Below are 19371 nucleotides of genomic sequence, written 5' to 3'. Positions count from 1 at the left end.
ATGAACTGTAAAGACCCAAAGTTTCAGAGGGGAATTTATTGTATGGGAGCATATCCAATATTTTTTGTCAACCATTCATGAGAATAATAAAAAATAGAAGCTTTTTAAATGACAAAAAAAAAAATAGTTACATATAATACAGATTTTCATCTTGCATTGAAGTGGAGAAGTAATATAATGCTCACTCGTGTTTTCACAGTTTGTGTTGCTTCCCTAGGTTAAAGCATCAGAAACTCAAGTGTTCCAGTCAGAATCCCTAGTTAGCAGTTTCATGGGATGATGGTGAGGGTGAATGCTCCCAGCATTCTGACACACTTCACAAGTACAGCAGGCACACTTGATCCATTTCAAAACTACTAAAATTTTCAGAGGTACCAGCTACACTTGAGGCATCCTTGCTGCAACTGAAAGGGTTTTGTATCAGAACAGGTTTTTTAGGCCCCAGTCAGAAACACATCTGTGGAACACTCAAGAATGTCCTAAATCCAATCTGGTTCAAAGGGCTCCGAGTTGATCCTCTGTGACCCCCCCTGTTCTGCCCTCTCAAGCACCACACATGGGCACAAAGCTCTAACCAGTACTTGGTCACATGTGTCAAGTGCTTGCAAGACCACAAAGGATTTAACATTCTTCAGCACTCCACTCAGAGACCTAAAGGCATTCACTGCTTGCATACATTGGTATTTACTACACACACTTAGACCCAGCCACCAATATTATTGCAATAATTCTTTGCTGGTATAACAACTGACACACCAAGTTTCACTTACGTAGTTTTCTACAAACATAGAAAAAAAAACACCTGAAGAGAGCTAGAACAGCTTTCAATCAGTCACTATATTGGCATTGAAAGCTTTATTTTGAAAACTTTAAGCAGCAATACTGAATAAATAGACAGAATGATTGTTTTGTCATCTCCATACAACTGATGGCCTTCATCCAAAACATTAAAATACTGTAGCAAATAGAATAAACATGCACATTTCAATGTTCTAGAAAAAAAAAAAAAAAAAAAACAAAATAAAGAAAAAAAAAAAAACCAAACCAAAAAAGGAGGTGTAATATAAAAGCAACACTTTGACACTTTTTTAAATACAGTACAGACCATTAGAGACTATTTTCTGGAAAAAAATATCTGAATACAGTTTCGTTATTTACATGTGTCATTAAGGCCCAATTCACTCAAGTTAATGCACATCAGGAATTTATATGCTTCAAGGTAACTCACTAAAAATTACAAGATCGATGTTTCTTTGATCATACTCATATGATCCCAGTTCATTAAAATAATGCAATACTCTTCATGCTAAAAACAAGGCAATTACTGCCCCAAGAGGAGATTTTTATTTCACTAAAGCATCTTTTTCCCTCTTACCTCATATGTTTGCATATTGCTAATGCTAGTAGTGGTAGTTCTCTTCCTCAAGAACTTCCTCTGAACTTGCCAGGGTTTAGAAAAGCAAGCCATCTCAAAGCTAACATACCATTTCCAGAAGCAATTCAGGCACTTGGGAACCTGAGTCCCACTGAAAGATACTGGGAGCTGACTTTTCAGAGTGGGACTTGGTTTCTCCCTTGCTCAGGCGTTCAGACTGTTCACCTTAGTCTTAACCTACTGGCTTTTCAGATGGTTCATCCCCCTCTTTTCCCCTAACAACATAGCATCTCCAGGAAAAATAAACTGTATCCTCATGGATCAGAGAGGTAACACAGTTAATCTCCATTAGTAATAAATTACAGGAGTTCTCCATATAAATTCCCTGTGCACTGGAAAATAGTGCTTGTGTATTCAACTATTTAACGCAAGCAAAAAACCCCGTTTTTATCATGCTGCCCAGTAAATAATATGGCACTTGTTAAAATTAGTATGTGTAGCTTCCTTTCTGCTAATGCCCCAGGAGGTTGGAAACACTTCTGAAAATGGACTTTTTGTACAGGTGTAAAGAAAAAGTGAGTTTCTGCAGTTGATCAGAAGCAAAACTCTAAACGCCATAGTGTGAGGAATTTTTCTGTTACATATGGGTCAATTCACATTTAATGCAAGGGCATGCCATTTCTTTTTGGTTTATTTACAGAGAGGGTGAAAATGCTACGGAACTTCAGCCTGGGTGAAATTCAATAAGCAAGTGGAGTATGGTGGGGGCAGGGGAATTTGTCAGTGTCTCACAACTGGCAGGTCTGGATACCAGAGCCTCTCCTTGGCCACAGGAGTGGCTGAAGCTGCAAACGTTTTCCAGATCACCTTGACATGTGCCAAAGCCCTGGCAAGGAGGGGCCACTCAGGGGTGCTGCAGTGGTCACTCCTGAGCCAGCTCCAGGCTGGCCCCTGTGTCCAGCAGCTGCTGCAGTCAGCAGGTGCTACTTTTTAACTCAAATGGCAAATTCCTCCCTTGATTCTATGACAAAGCTGTAACTCAAGCCCTCCAAAGCTGCTCTTACTCTTCCTTTCAATCCTTTTCCCCCCCTCCCTCTGTCTTACAGAATAACCTGGAAGAGAAGGAGAGCAGGTTTTATGATGCAAGAGCCCAATTCAGCTCAAACTGACATCTGTGGGAGATGGACCAGTCATAGAATATGACAAAATCATTAGCTGGGCTAAACATGCTGATCTGCCTTAAAAATACTTCATCTCAGGACAAGACTGTTTCCCCCCAACCCCATGCAGCATAATTTGGGCCAGACTTTGCAAGGTGCTGAGTGCCTCAGTTCTCTAACATCAAGAGGTGCTGAAGATGCAAGATATCCACTGGAGAGGGCCATTTCATTTCTGTAAATTGAACCCAGAATGTAAGGCATATATGCTCAAGTACCTTGGACAGATATTGTCCCCAAACAATGTATACTTTACACTTTATATATATATATATATATATATGTACACACATTCTTTCTTTTCTTTTTTTTTTAATACAAAGTTATGGCCACAGTAAACATGAGCACAGAATTGTGATAAACTAACAGTAAAATGGGTGAGCACTGCAAAGGTTCCTCAGGCAGGAATATCTCGTTTTCCAGTTTGCTCACAAGGGAAGATGAAAAAAAAAAAAAAAAAAAAAAGACCCGATAAGTTAAACAGTAAAAATTCATAGTTCATTTGGAAAGGTCCATTATATATTCACAGCCTTATCTGTTGCTGTTAGTCTAAATACAGCAGCATTTTTAGAATATATGATGCCATTAATAAGTGGAAAGGAAAAAAATGGTATTAAACACTCAAGAATCCTTAATCTTCTGCTATATATTTTAAAACTTCCATTTGTCAGGAAGCTCCTTTTTTAGAAAAGGAGACTTAAATTAACATTTATCTGCACATCAGTGAATCAACACAAGAGGATGCTAGCAGTTAAGTATTTTCCTGTGGTTAAAAGCTTGGAGTTTCCTAGCAGTGGTAAAATTCTGACCCTGCCAAGGAGCCCAAGTCTTCAGCACTGCAGTGAGGGCACAGTGTCCCCCCTCGTGCCCAGGGGATCTCCAGGTGGGGATGATGCTGTGAGTTGCTGCTAGAAAAGGAAATCCAAACCAGGGAAGGCCCATCCTTTCCCTAACTCATCCATGAGGCCAGCCCCACACATTTACACTGATACCAGTTCCCTTCTCCACAAACCTGGTGTCCCCTGCAGCAATCTCAATTCAAGGCCTGCAATAAGCTATTTAGGAGTGGCTATTTTCTGCAGGAACCCCTTTTTGCCTGATTCTTTCTTAGCTTTGATTGCATTAGAGCAACATCAAGATGTGATAATGTTCTCTTTTCATATGTTTGTGAAAAATGACTACCAAATGTGTGAATTTTCTGCTTGGAAGCTTTACATTCTGTCAGTGACTGTCTTTCAAAGGGACAAGGTATCTCCACCAGGGAGCTGAATGAAATCCTGGCCTCACTCCTATCAGTAAGAACTCTGCTATTGACTTCATGGGACTCTGCCAGGTTTCTTCCCTTCACAAAACTTGAGTGGATTTTGGAAGGCTGGAAGTGGATACTCATTTGTGTTGTGTCTTTCTTCCCCTCCAACAGCAAGATTTGTTACAAAACAAGAACACTGTAATGGCTAGTGGAAAAAATAAAGTACAAAATCACACACAGTGAAAGCCTCCTACTCTCTTTTGGTAAGATATATGAAGACAACTTCTTACATTGTTCTTTTCTCAAAAGGCATATACAATGTGGCAAAATATTTCAAATATACATTCTATATAATAAAATATCATCTAACTAGTGCATCCTCAATCATATGCTGGAAATACCTTTACCAAGCCAAGGTTTAAAATTCATAAATCTTTTGAACACTAGGTGCTTCATTCAAGGCAGATACAACAGCAAGTAAATCCCACAAGCTCACTTTTCAAGCCTTAAAAGGTAGCAATGGATGGAACATAACATATGATGACCCACAACAGAAATGAAGTTAGTGGTGAGAAACCACTGCAATGGTTCAGCACCCCTCAGAACTCTGCATTGCAGGTTGCTGTACTTGATCAGATGGGGGATGTTGGTACACACAAATCAAAGTCACCTTGTCAGACTGACACACAGCCATTCGTGATAATTCACAAGTTAAAAATAAAAATATAAAAGGTCAACATTCACAGGTCCATTGATTAAAGGGAATAAATTAAACCTCAGATAAGTTGCATACACGGTTTCCTTCACCCTCAGTCTTCCATTTATGCCTATACAAGGAACAATACTTTCCCAAACACTTCTGAAGTGGCAAAAACAATGAAGGTTTTTGCACTTAAGCTGTGTTGACAGCAAGGTCATCCTTGCCAATTATGAATTGAGACAGTTCCTGTCTCTTTAGCATCAGTGCACAGGGTGTGGCTCCAAGTGGTGCTGGAGGAAGAAGAAAAATAACACGGTGGTGTAACAAAAAAACAAAACAAGACAAACTTCTCCCATTCGTCATTGGCAGAATAAAATAAAGTGTATCTTGTCCAGGGTACCTTGCTAGGTCCTCTCTAGAGAGGTATGTACTGTCATACATAAATGCCCTCCGGGTTAAAACCAGACGACAGGGGGTTCTGTAGGATCCGAAGGTTACTGGGGAGTTGCCTCGATGAGCCAGGGCGCTTCAGTGACCCAGACTGAAAGGTTGGCTCTGCATGAGAAAAAGGGCAATTAGAAGAGTCAGCAGCAGGGGTGCACCTCTCCTCCTCCTCCTCAATGCAATACAGAAAAACCATTCCACATGTAACAAACTACTCAAGTGCCTGGCTAGGAAGTGAGGAGATCTAAGGTGCACACTTCCTACTCATTTCAAAATAGAGTGAAACCCATGAGAAAATATTACCTTCCCATGAAAAACATGTACACAGACACACATTATATGGTGGTGTGCAGAAACAGCTTGAACCTGTAACATAACTCCAAGCTTCAGCTTCCTGCCCACTTAAGAGTTTATACAAGTGCTGCATTTGAAGGCCTAGTCGTCTTTTCCTCCCTCCCCACCCCCTTGTCCTTCCAGTGCCTTTTGGTTTTCTGAGCAGAGGGACAGACCCAGCAGAGGAGAATGCCGAGACAAAGAGTCCCTTGGAAGCAGAGTGCAGGAAACAGCACACGAGCGTGCTGGTGCTGCAGCTCTGACACATTTAAAACGCTGCTGTGTCCTGCCCAGGAAATCCTGGATCCAGATGTGGGCACGTGCCGGCTGCACTGATCTCACCGGGGGCAGAGCCAATTCGCACCCGCTGGAACAGCCATCTGTGCAGGATCCAGCTGGGTTGGCTCCTATTCCCGAGCGGCTGCTGTCTGGGATTTCTTGGGATCCAGACACATTCCTTTTGCTGCTTTGACAACACCCCCACCAGAAGAGGAAGAACCCAGACGAACAGCAATGTCAGATGCACAGTCACGTTCCGTGCTGGCAGCCAGCCACGGCGGCCACTCTGGAAAGCTGCAGGCTTAATGTGTTGCTGATGGGACAAATGCATGCCCGGGCACAGTGGGAGAGAATTCTCCACGTAGTGCTCTTTATTTAGAGCCTGCTAAACCCTTGGAATGAAAAGAAGCGCTCGACAATGCGCTCGCAGTGTTTTGCTAATGTCTTTGCTAAGGGAACATTCACTCCACCTCAGAGTGCCAGCATCAAGCGGCAGTAAAGGCACTGCCCACCTTCTCCTTTGCTTTCTCCCTCCCTCCATCCCAAAGCACTCCGATCTGCACCTCTCTCCAGCTCCACATGTGGGGCCTCCACCTCCACGGGGTCTGCCGGCAGCACCGTCACCTTGGTTCCTGTTTGCTGGATGAACTGCTGCAGGTTCACCTGGCGCAGCTCCTTGGTCAGTTGCTCCAGTTCTTGTTCCCTGTCCTGCCAGGAAACAGAAAACATCTGCTGAGCAAATAAAGCAGCATTTCATGACCATATTTACAGATGGGCAACTAATGCTTCTCCTTTTGATGAGAAAGCCTCCAATTTTTTAAGCTCAAATGCAAATTGAAGAGTTGAAAGGTATTTTAACCTTTTAATTTAAAAAGCAAGTCAATGCTCACTAGCACTTACTAGAATCACAGAATCAATTTGGTTGGAAAAGACCTTTGAGATCATTAAGTCCAACCCATGATCCAAATTGGGCTTTTCTTAATGTCTTTTATTTTTATATTGCTTCTTGGATGACCAGCAGCTGTTTCTCATACCACCTGAGAAAAACTTTGGCATGTCAGCAAATAAAGGTAATAATGTGAATGCTGAAAAAATAATCAACTGAGCAGCAGTCTGGCACCAAGTCTTACTTCTTCTTGAAGTGTCCAGCATGGCTTGGACAGCTCATCTAATTCTTCTGATCTTAAAAGGAGTAAAATTATTTTCTCTTCTTTTTCTATTTAAACTTTTTTGGCTAGAACCTTCTCACTCTGCAAGGGTTTTGTGCAATGAAGCCAAAGCCTGGCTGGTTCCCCACCCCTTCGAAGCACAGATGATCATTTAGCATCTTTCTCTCTACTTCTGTCATGATATGCAAAACTTACAGCTCTTAGACTATTATTATTCCTGCACACAGAGGTTGAGCTGCTTAAGCAGATATCTTTAACTTAAGGTAGGCAATAAAATATTTGTCGATTTCCCTCTTCTCAAAGCTCCAAAATGCAGAACTCAAGTTTATTTTCTTGTGGACTTGCAGATTTGTGCACCTTTAGGTTTAGAACAAGATTGGAAGATCTGAATTGGATGGTAACTTTCCCAAGAAAACCTAGACTATGAAAAGAATCAAGCCAGAAAAATTCTGAACTCCATCAAAGCCTCAGTAAATGTCACTGAGGATAGACAAAACACAAAGAGGACTTGAAACTTTCCATCAGTGCAAATCCTTAAGAGTAGCATGTCTGGAAACTTAGCACAGATAAACATGGCTAAAACTGTTTACAGTTTTCAAGCATTTTGCTTTGGATGAAAAGATTACTTTCCCCCCCCCCCGCCTCATCTAGTAAAAACAGCTCATACTGACATGGTTCTAAGGCAGGAGTAAGGATACAAAATCCCTTTACATATTCACAGTGGAATCACCTTAATGCCACTGCAGTGCTGCAGAATGTACAAACTCTGAATCCTGGGAATCAGCAAGAACCACAGCTCCAACTGATGTGTGGTGCCTTAGGACTATCTTGTATGGCACATAAAAATCCCAGGAGCTCCAATCTTTCCTTCACCTCATCCAGCTAGCAGCTGGAGTTCCTTTATTCTTTCATGCTCTACCACATTCCAGGTGATATCATTAACTTTAGCAAGGAAACAGGGACTGGATTCTCTTTTGACACATGTGCCACAAATGACTGAGGTGTAGAGAAGATAAAATCCTGAACACCAGTGAGTCAGCCAGGAGAAGAGGGATGCTATTCTTTAAAACTAAAGCCCTGTAAGGCTGCAAGTACTTTACTTTAGCTTTGTACATTTCCAGGTGCTGCTTTTGGATTGTTCTTTGTAATTCATCTCTTTTGGTGGCAGACAAACCTAGCAAAGATCAGAAGTTTATTCTCAGAAAAGGCTATGATGGTGCAAATTACTGCTTTCCTTCTCAGACAGTTTGAATGAGCAAGTTAGACACAGGTGAAAAAAACCCTGTCTGCTCTTCAAAAAAACCCCTACAAACTGAAATGTGATTTGAAAATGAAAGCAACATATTCTGCCTTTTACCACAACACACTTTGTAAACTTCTTGTGTTGTTTTCATGAGCTTCAGATTTGTGTAAGAGAAATTAGCCACTCTTTGACTTTCTCTAGCTATGGATAAAAAGACAGTCTTACCTGTAATCGCTTGGTAGCTTGGCCCAAGGACCTTTCTACCGCTTTAATGCCATTTTCCAACCTCAGACTCTGCTGGCCCTGAATATCAATTTCTCCCTTCACCTTCTCGATCTTTTCCTTGACCTCTTCTTCATTCACCTGGGACTCTTGAACTTCCCGCTGCAGCTTCTCCGCTTCGAGGCCACTCTCCATGTTGTGGATCTGAGACACGTAGTCCTTGAGCTTGCTCTCGCACTCCAGGATCCTCTGCCTCATCTCCTGCAGCTGCTCCATCAGCTGCTTCTCGTTCTCCTGTTCGATCTGCAGCTCGTTCTCCCAGAACTCTTCCTCTTCTATCTCCACTTCGTTCCGTTTGATCTTCTGCTCCAGTTTGAGGATTTCCTCTTCCAGGCTGGCGTTGTACTTCTGCTCCCAGTAGCGGATCTCGGCTTCGTTGGACTCCAGCTGCTTCTCGATGCTCTGAAGCTTCTCCGTCTGCAGGTGGATCAGCTTCTTCAACTCGTCCGCTGTCGTTTTACAGTTGTTGAGCACCTTTTGCTTGAACTCGGATTCCTTGCTCTTCCCGAAGATGTCCATCAGCCCCTTGGCGCCGCCGGTGAAGGTGAGGGATTTCCTTTTGGGCTCCCTCCTCTTCATGGCCTTGTCCCCGGGCGGCCTCAGCTTGGCCAGGGGCGGCAAGCTCTGCCGGTACAGAGTCCTCTCGGGGATGCGCGCCACGCTGTCCGACGTGGGCCGCTCGCTCAGGGAGGGCCCGGTGCGCCGCAGGATCAGCTGCACGTCGCTGGCGTACTGTCCCCACTTGTTGAGGGACACGATGGGGTTCTCGTGCGGCGCCAGGTGCCGCTCCGTGTCCCGCCACTTCTCGATCAGCGTGTAGCGCCCGGTGCGCCCTGCAAGGGAGCACAGCGTCAGCGCGGCCGCCAGGGGGCGCCACCGCGCCGCCCGTGAGGGGCGGCCCGGGCAGGGGGGATAGCGCCGGGACACGGGGCGATGGCACCGGGACAGCACCGGGACACGGGGCGATGGCACCGGGACAGCACCGGGACAGCACCGGGACACGGGGGGACAGCACCGGGACAGCACCGGGACACGGGGGTACGGCACCGGACGGCACCGGACAGCACCGGGACACGGGGGGATGGCACCGGGACAGCACCGCGACAGGACCGTCCCGCCCCGCACACGCTGTTTCAGCGCACCGCCCCTGTCGCAGCACACGCTGCCTCACTCGCGGTGCCCGCACATCACCGAGTTCGCCTCTAAACCCGCGCAGGGCGAGAGCGGCAGCAGCGAAGGATGGACACCGTGAGAACCGGCGGAACTGCCGGCAGGCTGGGAGGGACTGAGATTCACGGAATCGCACAATGGTTTGGGTTGGAATGGATCTAAAGATCATCCAGTTCCACCCCCCTGCCATCTACAGGGACACCTTCCAACACCCCAGGCTGCTCAGAGCCCCATCCAGCCTGGCCTGGGACACTGCCAGGGATGGGGCAGCCACAGCTGCTCTGGACAACCCGTGCAGTGCCTCAGCACCCTCACAGGGAAGAATAAAGCAAGTGACCCAGCAGTGTTGGAAACCACCACATAAACACACCCAACGCGAAAAAAACAAGAACAGAAGTCCCAGGTGTTTCATATAGCCACGCAGAAATATCAAAAATGGACAGCAGCTTCCACATCTCCACTGGGTAACCCAGCCTTCAGGAAGAAGCTCGAGTCCTTCCGTAAGTATTGAGAGTTTCTGAGCACTCTACTGACAATACAACTTATGTTCATGGTTTTATTCTTATCAAACACACTTAAATTCAGCTCAGCAGCCTTCCTCCTCCAACACTCCTTTTGGGATATTTTTCTAAGCACTCTCACTACTCTGAAATACAGCAGTCTCCCACTCCAGACGAGTTCCCCCCATCAAAGTAACCTCACTTAAAAGCCACAACATTAGTTATGAAAAGATGGGAAAGATCAACTGCTTTTAAAGCATTTGATGCTAATGAATTTCTGAACAGCTCCACGATTGCCATTAACCTTAAAAACATCATTAGCTACTTTAATACATTACCTACATTCATTTTCATGATAAATGACCATTCAAATTATTTATTTCAGCACATAAAAGTCTGAAATACCTGTCATATATGCAGCTACAGAGGGGAGGAGTTGGAAGAAATGTAGTTATCAGTGGTAATGCATTCAATGTGTTCTCTTACCTTACACTGTCTGCCCAATCATCACACTTTTCTCACACAAAAATATCCTAATCTCAGGCTGGAGATCTGCCCCTGATCTCCAGTCACAACACTCACATGGACTCCTCACTTCTGATTTGTAGGAAACAAGCTGCACTGTGCTGATGAACACTGCACACCCCTCTAAAATCAGACAGTGCCTTCGAAAGAGCTTCCCAAGCTACAGCTACTGCATTGGAAATGTTCCTCTGCTCTCTTTCTCACAATTAGCTCCCAAAGCAAAGAATAAGAACAAAAATTGTCTGCAGAGACACTGCCTGGAGAACAGGTGGCTTTGGCTTGTGCTCATCCCAGAGGGACTGGCTGACCCAGAGACCAAAAAATTCATGTTCACTTCCAAGTTAGGAGTGAGGGCTGAAAGATTTGGCTGATGGAAGTCAGCAAAACAAGGCAGGCAGCATGAGAACAGCAATCCACCACCCCAAATGCTGTATAAAGAAATGACTCAGGGTAGGGACTAGGGAAAAAAGTAGGGAAATCCCCCCAAACCTATCAGCATACTAACATGCTTGGCTAACACTCTCAGAAACAGATTTAAGGCATATTCTAATAAAGTTCTACAAAATAAAGTTTATAAGGCATATGGTACAAATCGAGATTTTTGCTAACTCACAATATTGCTAATTGATCCATGTAGATTTATAGCTTGTAGTAGGCATTGGTGTTATCACAGGAAAAATAAACCTGCTACTGTTTGCCATAACATACTAACAATAAATCCTGGAGAAGAAAAGTTTAGTAAAAACATACCCCGGGACAAAGGCTGCACTTCACTGCTCTGTTTTGTTCATCTTAGAAGCTTCCAGCTTGTAATCATGGTTGTGTGCTAATGTTCATGTTGTGTCAGAAACAGTCAAGTTCAAAGAAGTCATGAAATTGCCAACTGGAGTAGGCACCACTAGGGGAGCGAGCAGAATGCAGTTTCTATTCACCCTGCTATTAAATTCATTACTCAAAAGAAATGTAACAGGAGACAAAAGGAAAAAAGGAAAAGAAAAAGGAGGGGGGAGGAGAATAAGGCTCTAACAACCTTGACCAAAAGTGAATTAAAGAATTAAGCACAGACTTGCCAAGAACTATTTTCGTATTAGCTTAGGGTTCCAAATCAACACGCAGCCCTAAATAATGAACTCAGCACTCAAGATCCACATAAAAGCAAGTGTTTTGTAGAAGTAATACCTGCACAGTTCAACAACCACACCTGGAGCTCAGGACTGCTTTAAAACAAAGCTGTTCTCTCCGAGGTCATTACCCAGCTCTAGTGCTCAGCCTGTGCATGACGCAGATCAACAATACCCAGACAACCACAACTGTGATGTTTGCCTGCATTCGAGGGGATTAATTCACAAATGAAAGGGTGAATGAGTTAATTCACAACTAATGACAGACTATTTCAGAACACAGGCGTCCCTGCAGCCAACTGCTGGTTTTGATGTGCAGCCACCACTGACAGGGAGAAAGCAGCTTGCCCAGGTTGTTGACAAGGAACAGTTCCATGCCTGCATGCTGCTTCTTGCCCTGAGTGTTGTCCACAAGCTTCTGGACACAAAAAGCACCTGGCAGAATGCAGTCCACCTCCATTCATGCAACCTTATTATTTTAAAAATTAAGTTACAGAGGCATTCAGGTAATGGCCAGGTATCAGCAATGTATGGCATTCCTTAAATTACAGTGTGTTTCTCCCAGCTGAGCATTATGTTGAATCCCACCCAGAATTTTGTAGTATCTCCACGGAAGGTTCAGTGCCTAGTTCAGTAGTGATTCCTCCTAAAACTTCTGAAATAAGACTTTTCTTCAACTGCAACTAGAACATATTGGACCTTTTTTTTTTTTTTTTTTTAAATACTTCTATCAAAGCCTTGTATTGATGGAATGGTAGAGAAAACCATCCAGACAGGCCCAAGAAAGCACAAGCAGCGCTGTGTTCTGTGGTTTCCTCTTCAGAAAACAGGAATTCAAGGGCTGGAGAAAGCACAGAATCTCTGCACCCTATTTCAAGTCCCCCCACTTCATGGGCAGCAGGGAAAGGCAGTTCTGCTCCATTCTGCTGAGACCCCCCTGCAGGGCTGCATCCAGCCAGGAAGGACAGGGAGCTGCTGGAGCCAGAGCAGGGACACCAAGGGATCAGAGGGATGGAGCAGCTCTGCTGGGAGGAAAGGCTGAGGGAATTGGGATTGTTCAGCCTGGAGAGGAGAAGCCACAGGAAAGATGGAGAGAGACTCTTGACAAGGGCCTGGAGTGACAGGACAAGGGGCAATGGCTTCACACTGACAGAGCAGGTTTAAATTAGATATTGGGAAAAAAATTGTTCCCTGTGAGGGTGGTGAGGCCCTGGCACAGGTTGCCCAGAGAAGCTGTGGCTGCCCCATCCCTGGCAGTGTTCCAGGCCAGGCTGGATGGGGCTCTGAGCAGCCTGGGATAGTGGCAGGTGTCCCCATGGCAGGGGGGCTGGGATGATCTTCAGGTCTATTCCAACTCGGGCTACTCTGTGATTTTTACATGGTGCCCAGAACGGGGAGAACCTGCATGTACCATATGGTATTACCATCTCAAAACAATTCACCAAGAACTTGTATCTGTTTTGCAGAGAGAAAATGACAAGCAGTAACAGAAGTAGATAAATATTTACATCCTAAAGCACACTGCATCTGCACAAAGGGCACTGTTAAGGTTAAGTTTCCACCTACAGCTCCCTAAGCACACAAACTTATCACAGGTTCTATTAATACAGGAACACCTTCAAAAGAATAATTTATTTCAAAATTGAAAGACATCAGAAAAGGAAATATATGGACTCCAGAATGCTGATGTTCTGACAGCCTGCAATTAGCTGTCATGAATGGTTTGAACCTGGATTTCCTGTGACTTTAAGTGTCAAACTGCACTCAGTATCTTGGATCTGGCTCTGCTGCACAGCCAAACAAACTCTGGACCCAAGTACTCATGCCATGTGCCCAGCCACTGTAGTATTAGCTTGGGATTGATGTAATTTACTAATTTAAACACAAATTTCATCACAATGAACAGTGATTAAACTAATGAAATATAGGTACAAGGTAATGAACATTTTTTTAGACTCTCAAGAGGCAGATTTTTAAATTATACTCCATGAAGGTAGTAGGACAACATTACTCACTTTAAGCTCCTCTATATGCTTTAATATTTGCAGCTGACACAGTAGACATTTCTGCTGCCAAAAGTAAAAATGAAACTCCAAAGGAAAGCAGCAGTAGCAACACTTTTGGCAGGACTGTAACCTGAGAGGTCATCATTCCCTTTTTCAGGGCAGAAATGATTCATTCCATTACTCCCACCCAAAAATCCATCATTCTCTACAAGCAAAGCATTTCAGGCACTACTTTTTTTTTCTTTTTTGTTATGTAGGTAGCATTATACACCATGAAAAAAAAAAAAAGTATCTGTGCCTTATCTTTCCCATCAGGCTGCAAATGTTTATGCCAAGCACCAAGCAAGATCCATCTTTCCATTAAGTGTCTCCCATGCTTCAGAGCCAGAACCTACAGCAGTGAGTCAGTGCAAGCAGGTGACTCATTGCCCTGGTCTCACATCAGTTCCAGAAAAAGTGGTGGGATGAATGGTCTTAAACATGAGGGTACTTTTCCTTCCCTAGAAAAGGGGTTTGGGGTGAGCAGGAGCAGGTCTTTGTCACCAGAGGTGACAGAATCATCTAGGCTGGAAAAAACCCCCAAGATCACCAAGCCCAAGCTGTGCCATGTGCCCACCTTGCCACCCAGCCCAGAGCCCTGAGTGCCACATCCAGTCATTCCCTGGACACCTCCAGGGATGGGGACTCCAAACTCCCTGAGCAGCCTCCTCCAATGCTTAATAACCTTTTCCATGAAGAAATTCCTGCTGATGTCCAAGCCGACCCTCCCCTGGCACAGCTTGAGGCCATTCCCTCTTGTACTTTTCCTTGTTTCCTGGGAACAGAGCCTGACTTCCCCTGGCTGTCCCCTGCTGTCAGGGAGTTGTGCAGAGCCAGAAGGTCCCTCCTGAGCCTCCTTTTCTCCAGGCTGAGCCCCCCCAGCTCCCTCAGCCACTCCTCACAGGATTTGCTCTCAAACCCTTCAATGCAGTCTTGCTCCTCTTTCCCTGAGACCACTAGGATGCACTCAGTGCCAGGGAAGTTCCCTGGTAAGGACATTTCCAGCTCCCATTTTCCCCAGGGGTCCCCTCACCTCTGCTGCATAGCAGCTGTGCCAAGAGTCTGCCCTACAAGACTGCACTCTGGACAGCCTTGGAAAACAAAGGCAAAACAAAAATCTGCACCTATGACAGAAGTTTCAAGACAGCCACATAAAAAGGGAAGGTGCACTAGTCTCAGTCCTGAGCTGAGTCTGAATGAGCACCCCAGACTCAGAGTGCACAATACTAAACACAGTCACGTGTTTGCACACAGGTCTCCATGGAGGTAAAGCCAGACCTGCCAACATTTGGCTCAAGCCAAACCCACACTGCTCAGAGCACTGAAAAATGTACACCCTCCACCACTTGGCTTCCCAGACAGCCTTCCAGCCCTGGGCTATCTTCCATAACAAGGCAATGCAAAGAAAAAGTAATTTCATGTGGGTAAAATCTTCTAGGAACTCTCAATATGTTGAACACGAGGATGAAAATGCTCTGCCTTACCAAAGGGACAACAGCATTAACTCCTGAATTTTTAACAGCACTGACAGAAAAGTAATTGCTGGCAATTTTCATCAACCCAGGATGATCTGAACTCAGTATCTTTGAAATATGAAGCTGACATGTCATTCATAATGCGATACTTAAGTTAACATCCTTAGAAATTAAAAAAAAAAAATACCATTCTTGCTACCTGAGAACTCATTAAATACCCAAGATTAAGAGGAAGAAAAATCAAAATTAAAACAAAAAAAGAACCCTGATGACTACATTTGTTTAATTTTAAAAAGAGACAGCTTCTTGTTCAGTGAAGTGCCACTCATTCTCCAGCCAGAAGCACTAAAATCCACAACACTACTTAAAAGCAAGTCTGCCAATTTAATTATTTGCCACAGAAAATTACAGAGAGGGAGGCAGAAGGTTTCTTTTGGTATGAAATTCCAGCTTCCTGTCTCCAGACTGAAATATTCTCTTTCTAGGAAATAAACATGTCATTCTGAATAGAGGAGACACCTTCTGGGCTCCAGGGGTAAAAGAAATCACAACAAATGCAATAAAAATCCTCATGGGGGTGGAAGTGGGAGAGCAACACTTGTGAAGGAGCAGGACAAGTGTATTTGTGACTATTTGTAACCATATTCCTTTGAAAGTTTTATTTTTTGTATTTGAATTTTGTATTTGGCTTTTACGGGTTTCTATTCAATTAAAAAAATTTCTATAGTTAACCTACATTTGCCTAAACAATCATCTAAAATGATTAGCTCACTTTTTTTAGGATATGCCTCCTTTTCCCCTCCTATTACAATGATTTTTTGAGAGGAGTCACTATGCTCACACACATTCAAAACAGACATTTGGCTGGATTCATCACACACGAAGTTGAAAAGTATCAACAACTCTCTTTTTATTTTCTTTCAGTTGTCAAAATTATGAAGAGGAATCAAAATGACCAAGCAATGTTTATATGAAGCCATTCTGGTCTTCACATTATGCACAGAAAACTTATTGGAGACTGTGATGCCAAATGCACATTTTTAAAAGAGAGAAGGATGAATCTTGGAAAAACTAATCTCTCCTGGCAAAAATATTTTTAAAAGAAAACTCTATTTAAATAGTGTGCTGAGGTGCATTTTTATTTAGGTGAGGGCTTTGTTTCTCCTGATGAAACAATCACTTCTCTTATTTGTATTAAAAAGCCAAATCTTCTTAGTCACTTGCAAAGAGATTGAAAAAGAAAATAAAGCAGACCTAGATAAAACTCATAAAAAAGGTAGTATCAAGTGTTCAAGATCCCAGTGAGAGATGATTTCACTCTCTGGAAACTTGTAACTGAATAGTTTTATGTCTGTCTTGAACAGAATTCCAGTGACCCACCCTCCAGCTAAGGCAACTCCAACTCCTTCTAAGTTACAGACACAGTCAATTTTAGTATCCAAAGTTACATCCAACCAATAATATTCTCTCTTGCATTTAATAAATTACATACACACTTTTAAAAATAAGTTTTGTTGGGGCACCAAAAGAGACAATGCTCCTTTTTTTTTTTTTTTTTTTTTTTAGTTTTAGAATGAGGAGGCATTTGAGATTGAGATTTATCTTCAGTCCAAACAAATTTTAAAAGAAGAAAAAAAAATCCCACAGCCAACCAAAAAAACCCTAAAATTCCTACTTTGGGTAGTCATTTCCTGTTCTGCAGTAATCAAGAGATGGGCAACAGGGGAAAGGGAAGGAGCTCACAGTGCAAGAATAGGTAAGATAAATAAATTTATCAGGAGTACAGCCCAAGAGAGAGACTTTTTACTGGAAGAGCTCCAATTCTTAAGGAATCAAGCAGCATTAGCTAGGTAAGTTAAATGACAGAATGACACGGCCAAAGGATTAGACATTGGATATGGGACAGAACCTCTTACAAAGGCTCACAGCCCAGTACAACTTAATTTTTTTTTAATGCCAAATAGCCCTAGAACATAAGAAAAAAAAAAAAAAAAAAAAAAAAAAGAAATGAAACTTTTGTATCCTGAAGTTGTTACTGAATTTTCATGACGTGGGGGAAGAGTTGGAAAGTGCATAGATGGAAACCTTTTTGCTGCTTTTATCACAGCAGGAGATCAGAAGACAGGGCCCTGCATTTGATCAAGTGACAGCAAAAGGCAAGAAATTCCATTTAAGGACAACACACTCTGGCTGCCAGGGTGAGTGAGCACTGCTACAGTCTGGCCTCCACACTGGTGCACCTTCAGAACCCAACTGCTCTTGGTCCTGAGCAACCTGCTCTGCTTGGCCCAGCAGCAGAGCTGGACACTGTCCAAAGGTACCTCCTATACTAATTTTGACTTTCCTATTCTTGAAATACAGGACAAAGTTTGATTTTTCACATGTCTAGAAAAGAGGCAGCTGCATGAGAAGCTTCTTAAGTATGGAGTCTTAATCCAGGTATCTTTGGCTTGTGCTTTCCTCAGTGGATATGGCTGTAAAATAAGCCAGTCTGTAGATATTCCAGACACTGCACTTCAAGAAAATCTATTTCTTGCAATTCACATTTCAGGCTCAGTGAAGAAGACTGTGTTGTGTGAGTCGTATGCTTTAAGTCAAGGACCAAGTAATAAACTGTAAGGCACAATAAAACAAAAGGAGTATCTCACAAACTTTACAGACAGACAAAATAATCCTGAGTGCAGCCAAGTTATGTGACTGCTGAATGAGCCAGACTGCAAAGTGGAAAATCCCATCAGAGCCAAGCAAGGAGGAAGCCAACTAAGACTGGCTACTTTCCACCACCAAATGTCAGGTGAGGGCTGGAGGGATCAATTTTCATAGATTGCCATTCAAATTCGAGTGGCAATTAGTCCTGGTAAGCTGGGACCTACAGCCAAACCACAGGGGCAGCCAGATGGCTCTGTCCTGATGAATGGCCTGACAGGAGGGCTGGGGAAGCCCTCCCTGCCAAGGCACACAGGGGTAGTTTATATGGTGCCTGATACTGTCCTAGCTGCCCCAGTGAGAGGGGAAATTGTTCTGGGGGTGTTCTAGAGAGGATATTTGCCTTGGGAAGGAATTTCCAAAGGATTATCTTGATTTGGCTCTGGTTGCACCTGAAATTTATCTCAGCATGGAAGCAGAGTCGCCTGTCCCAGACAAACTGGTGACGTGTTACAGAAAAGGAAGTCTGCAGAGCTGACAAAACCTGTGTGTGTTTCCAAGGCTGAGGGAGTCTTTACAGAGCTCAGGCTAATAACTGACGATACAGAACAAAACCCAAGGAGAAATTACACAGGAGAAATTAAATTACTGTCTACAACTGGGAGTCTGACATTTCTGTGGGAGACAGCAAAGGAAACCAAGTAAAAGGGATATTGGAAGCAAAGTGAAGAACAAAACTATCACTTTATTTCCAAACATGTATCAATTAATCATGACTAGAAAATGATCATGCTAGCAGAATTGTTTCTCAATAAACCTGCTGGCAGAAAATGAGATATGGAAGAAATGGATGAACTAATTATTGTTAAACAAAAAGCTGCAACTAAACCAGTAAAGAAACATACAAAGAAACACTTAACAGTTTAACATCAACTACAAGATTTGAGAAACAAACTGACTTCCTAAATTTTAAAATGAAAATTTAAGAGGTATTTGGTACCTATAGATAAACACATGCTAGCATTTTGTTCAATCCTCTTAAAGTATAAAATAAATAAGTACCAGTCTTCCACTGCATCAGATGTAAGTAGATGGAAATTATGTTTAGAAGTTTAACATTTAAATAAATAAACATTAAGTTCAGAGAAACTGACTTTGTGCTTACAGAGAGAATACCTTGTTGACATTCTTGAGCCTAACTTGCTTTTTATTAGAAAATTATTATTTTCAAATTGAGTCAGACTGCTAACACAATCTTGCAAAACTGCTGACACACTGAAAAATGCAGAAGCTCACCTTTTAACTATTAATTTCAGGTAAAACATAGGTTTTAATTCCTAAATTTAAATAGTATGTGGAGCCAATTATAACATTTTAGGAAAGAGTAGGTATCAACATAGTAAATATTGATGGGATGAGGGTGAGGCTTATTCAAGATGCCCTTAATCACTGAGAAATATTTGACAAGATTTTTTTTCTGGTGAAGCCTGGAAGATTTTATTTTTCTTTTCTATTCAGCAATGGACTAACAGTGTACAGACTTCCAAGCTATCCTTTCATGAGCAGTGAGTTATGTGGCATGCAGGAGTCAGAGGAGA

General features: G+C 43.1%; 1 protein-coding gene across 3 annotated transcripts in view; it reads right to left on the bottom strand.

Moving 5' to 3' along the window:
* Window positions 1-70: 70 nt before the first annotated feature.
* The window catches only part of RASSF8 (Ras association domain family member 8), a 70721-nt gene continuing 51420 nt past the window's right edge, over window positions 71-19371 (bottom strand). For all 3 annotated transcript variants that reach the window (XM_056516306.1, XM_056516307.1, XM_056516308.1), the window contains exons 4-6: window positions 8235-9124; window positions 6161-6305; window positions 71-5096 (exon numbers count right to left, since the gene is read on the bottom strand). In XM_056516306.1, coding sequence (XP_056372281.1) covers window positions 4975-5096; window positions 6161-6305; window positions 8235-9124 — 1157 coding nt within the window. In that variant the 3' untranslated portion in view covers window positions 71-4974. The remainder of the gene's footprint in view (window positions 5097-6160; window positions 6306-8234; window positions 9125-19371) is intronic.

The sequence above is a fragment of the Oenanthe melanoleuca genome, chromosome 1A (genome assembly GCF_029582105.1).
Source record: "Oenanthe melanoleuca isolate GR-GAL-2019-014 chromosome 1A, OMel1.0, whole genome shotgun sequence".
NCBI classification, from domain to species: domain Eukaryota; kingdom Metazoa; phylum Chordata; class Aves; order Passeriformes; family Muscicapidae; genus Oenanthe; species Oenanthe melanoleuca.
Note: the sequence above shows the minus strand (reverse complement) of the source record. Positions and strands in the feature narration are given on the sequence as shown.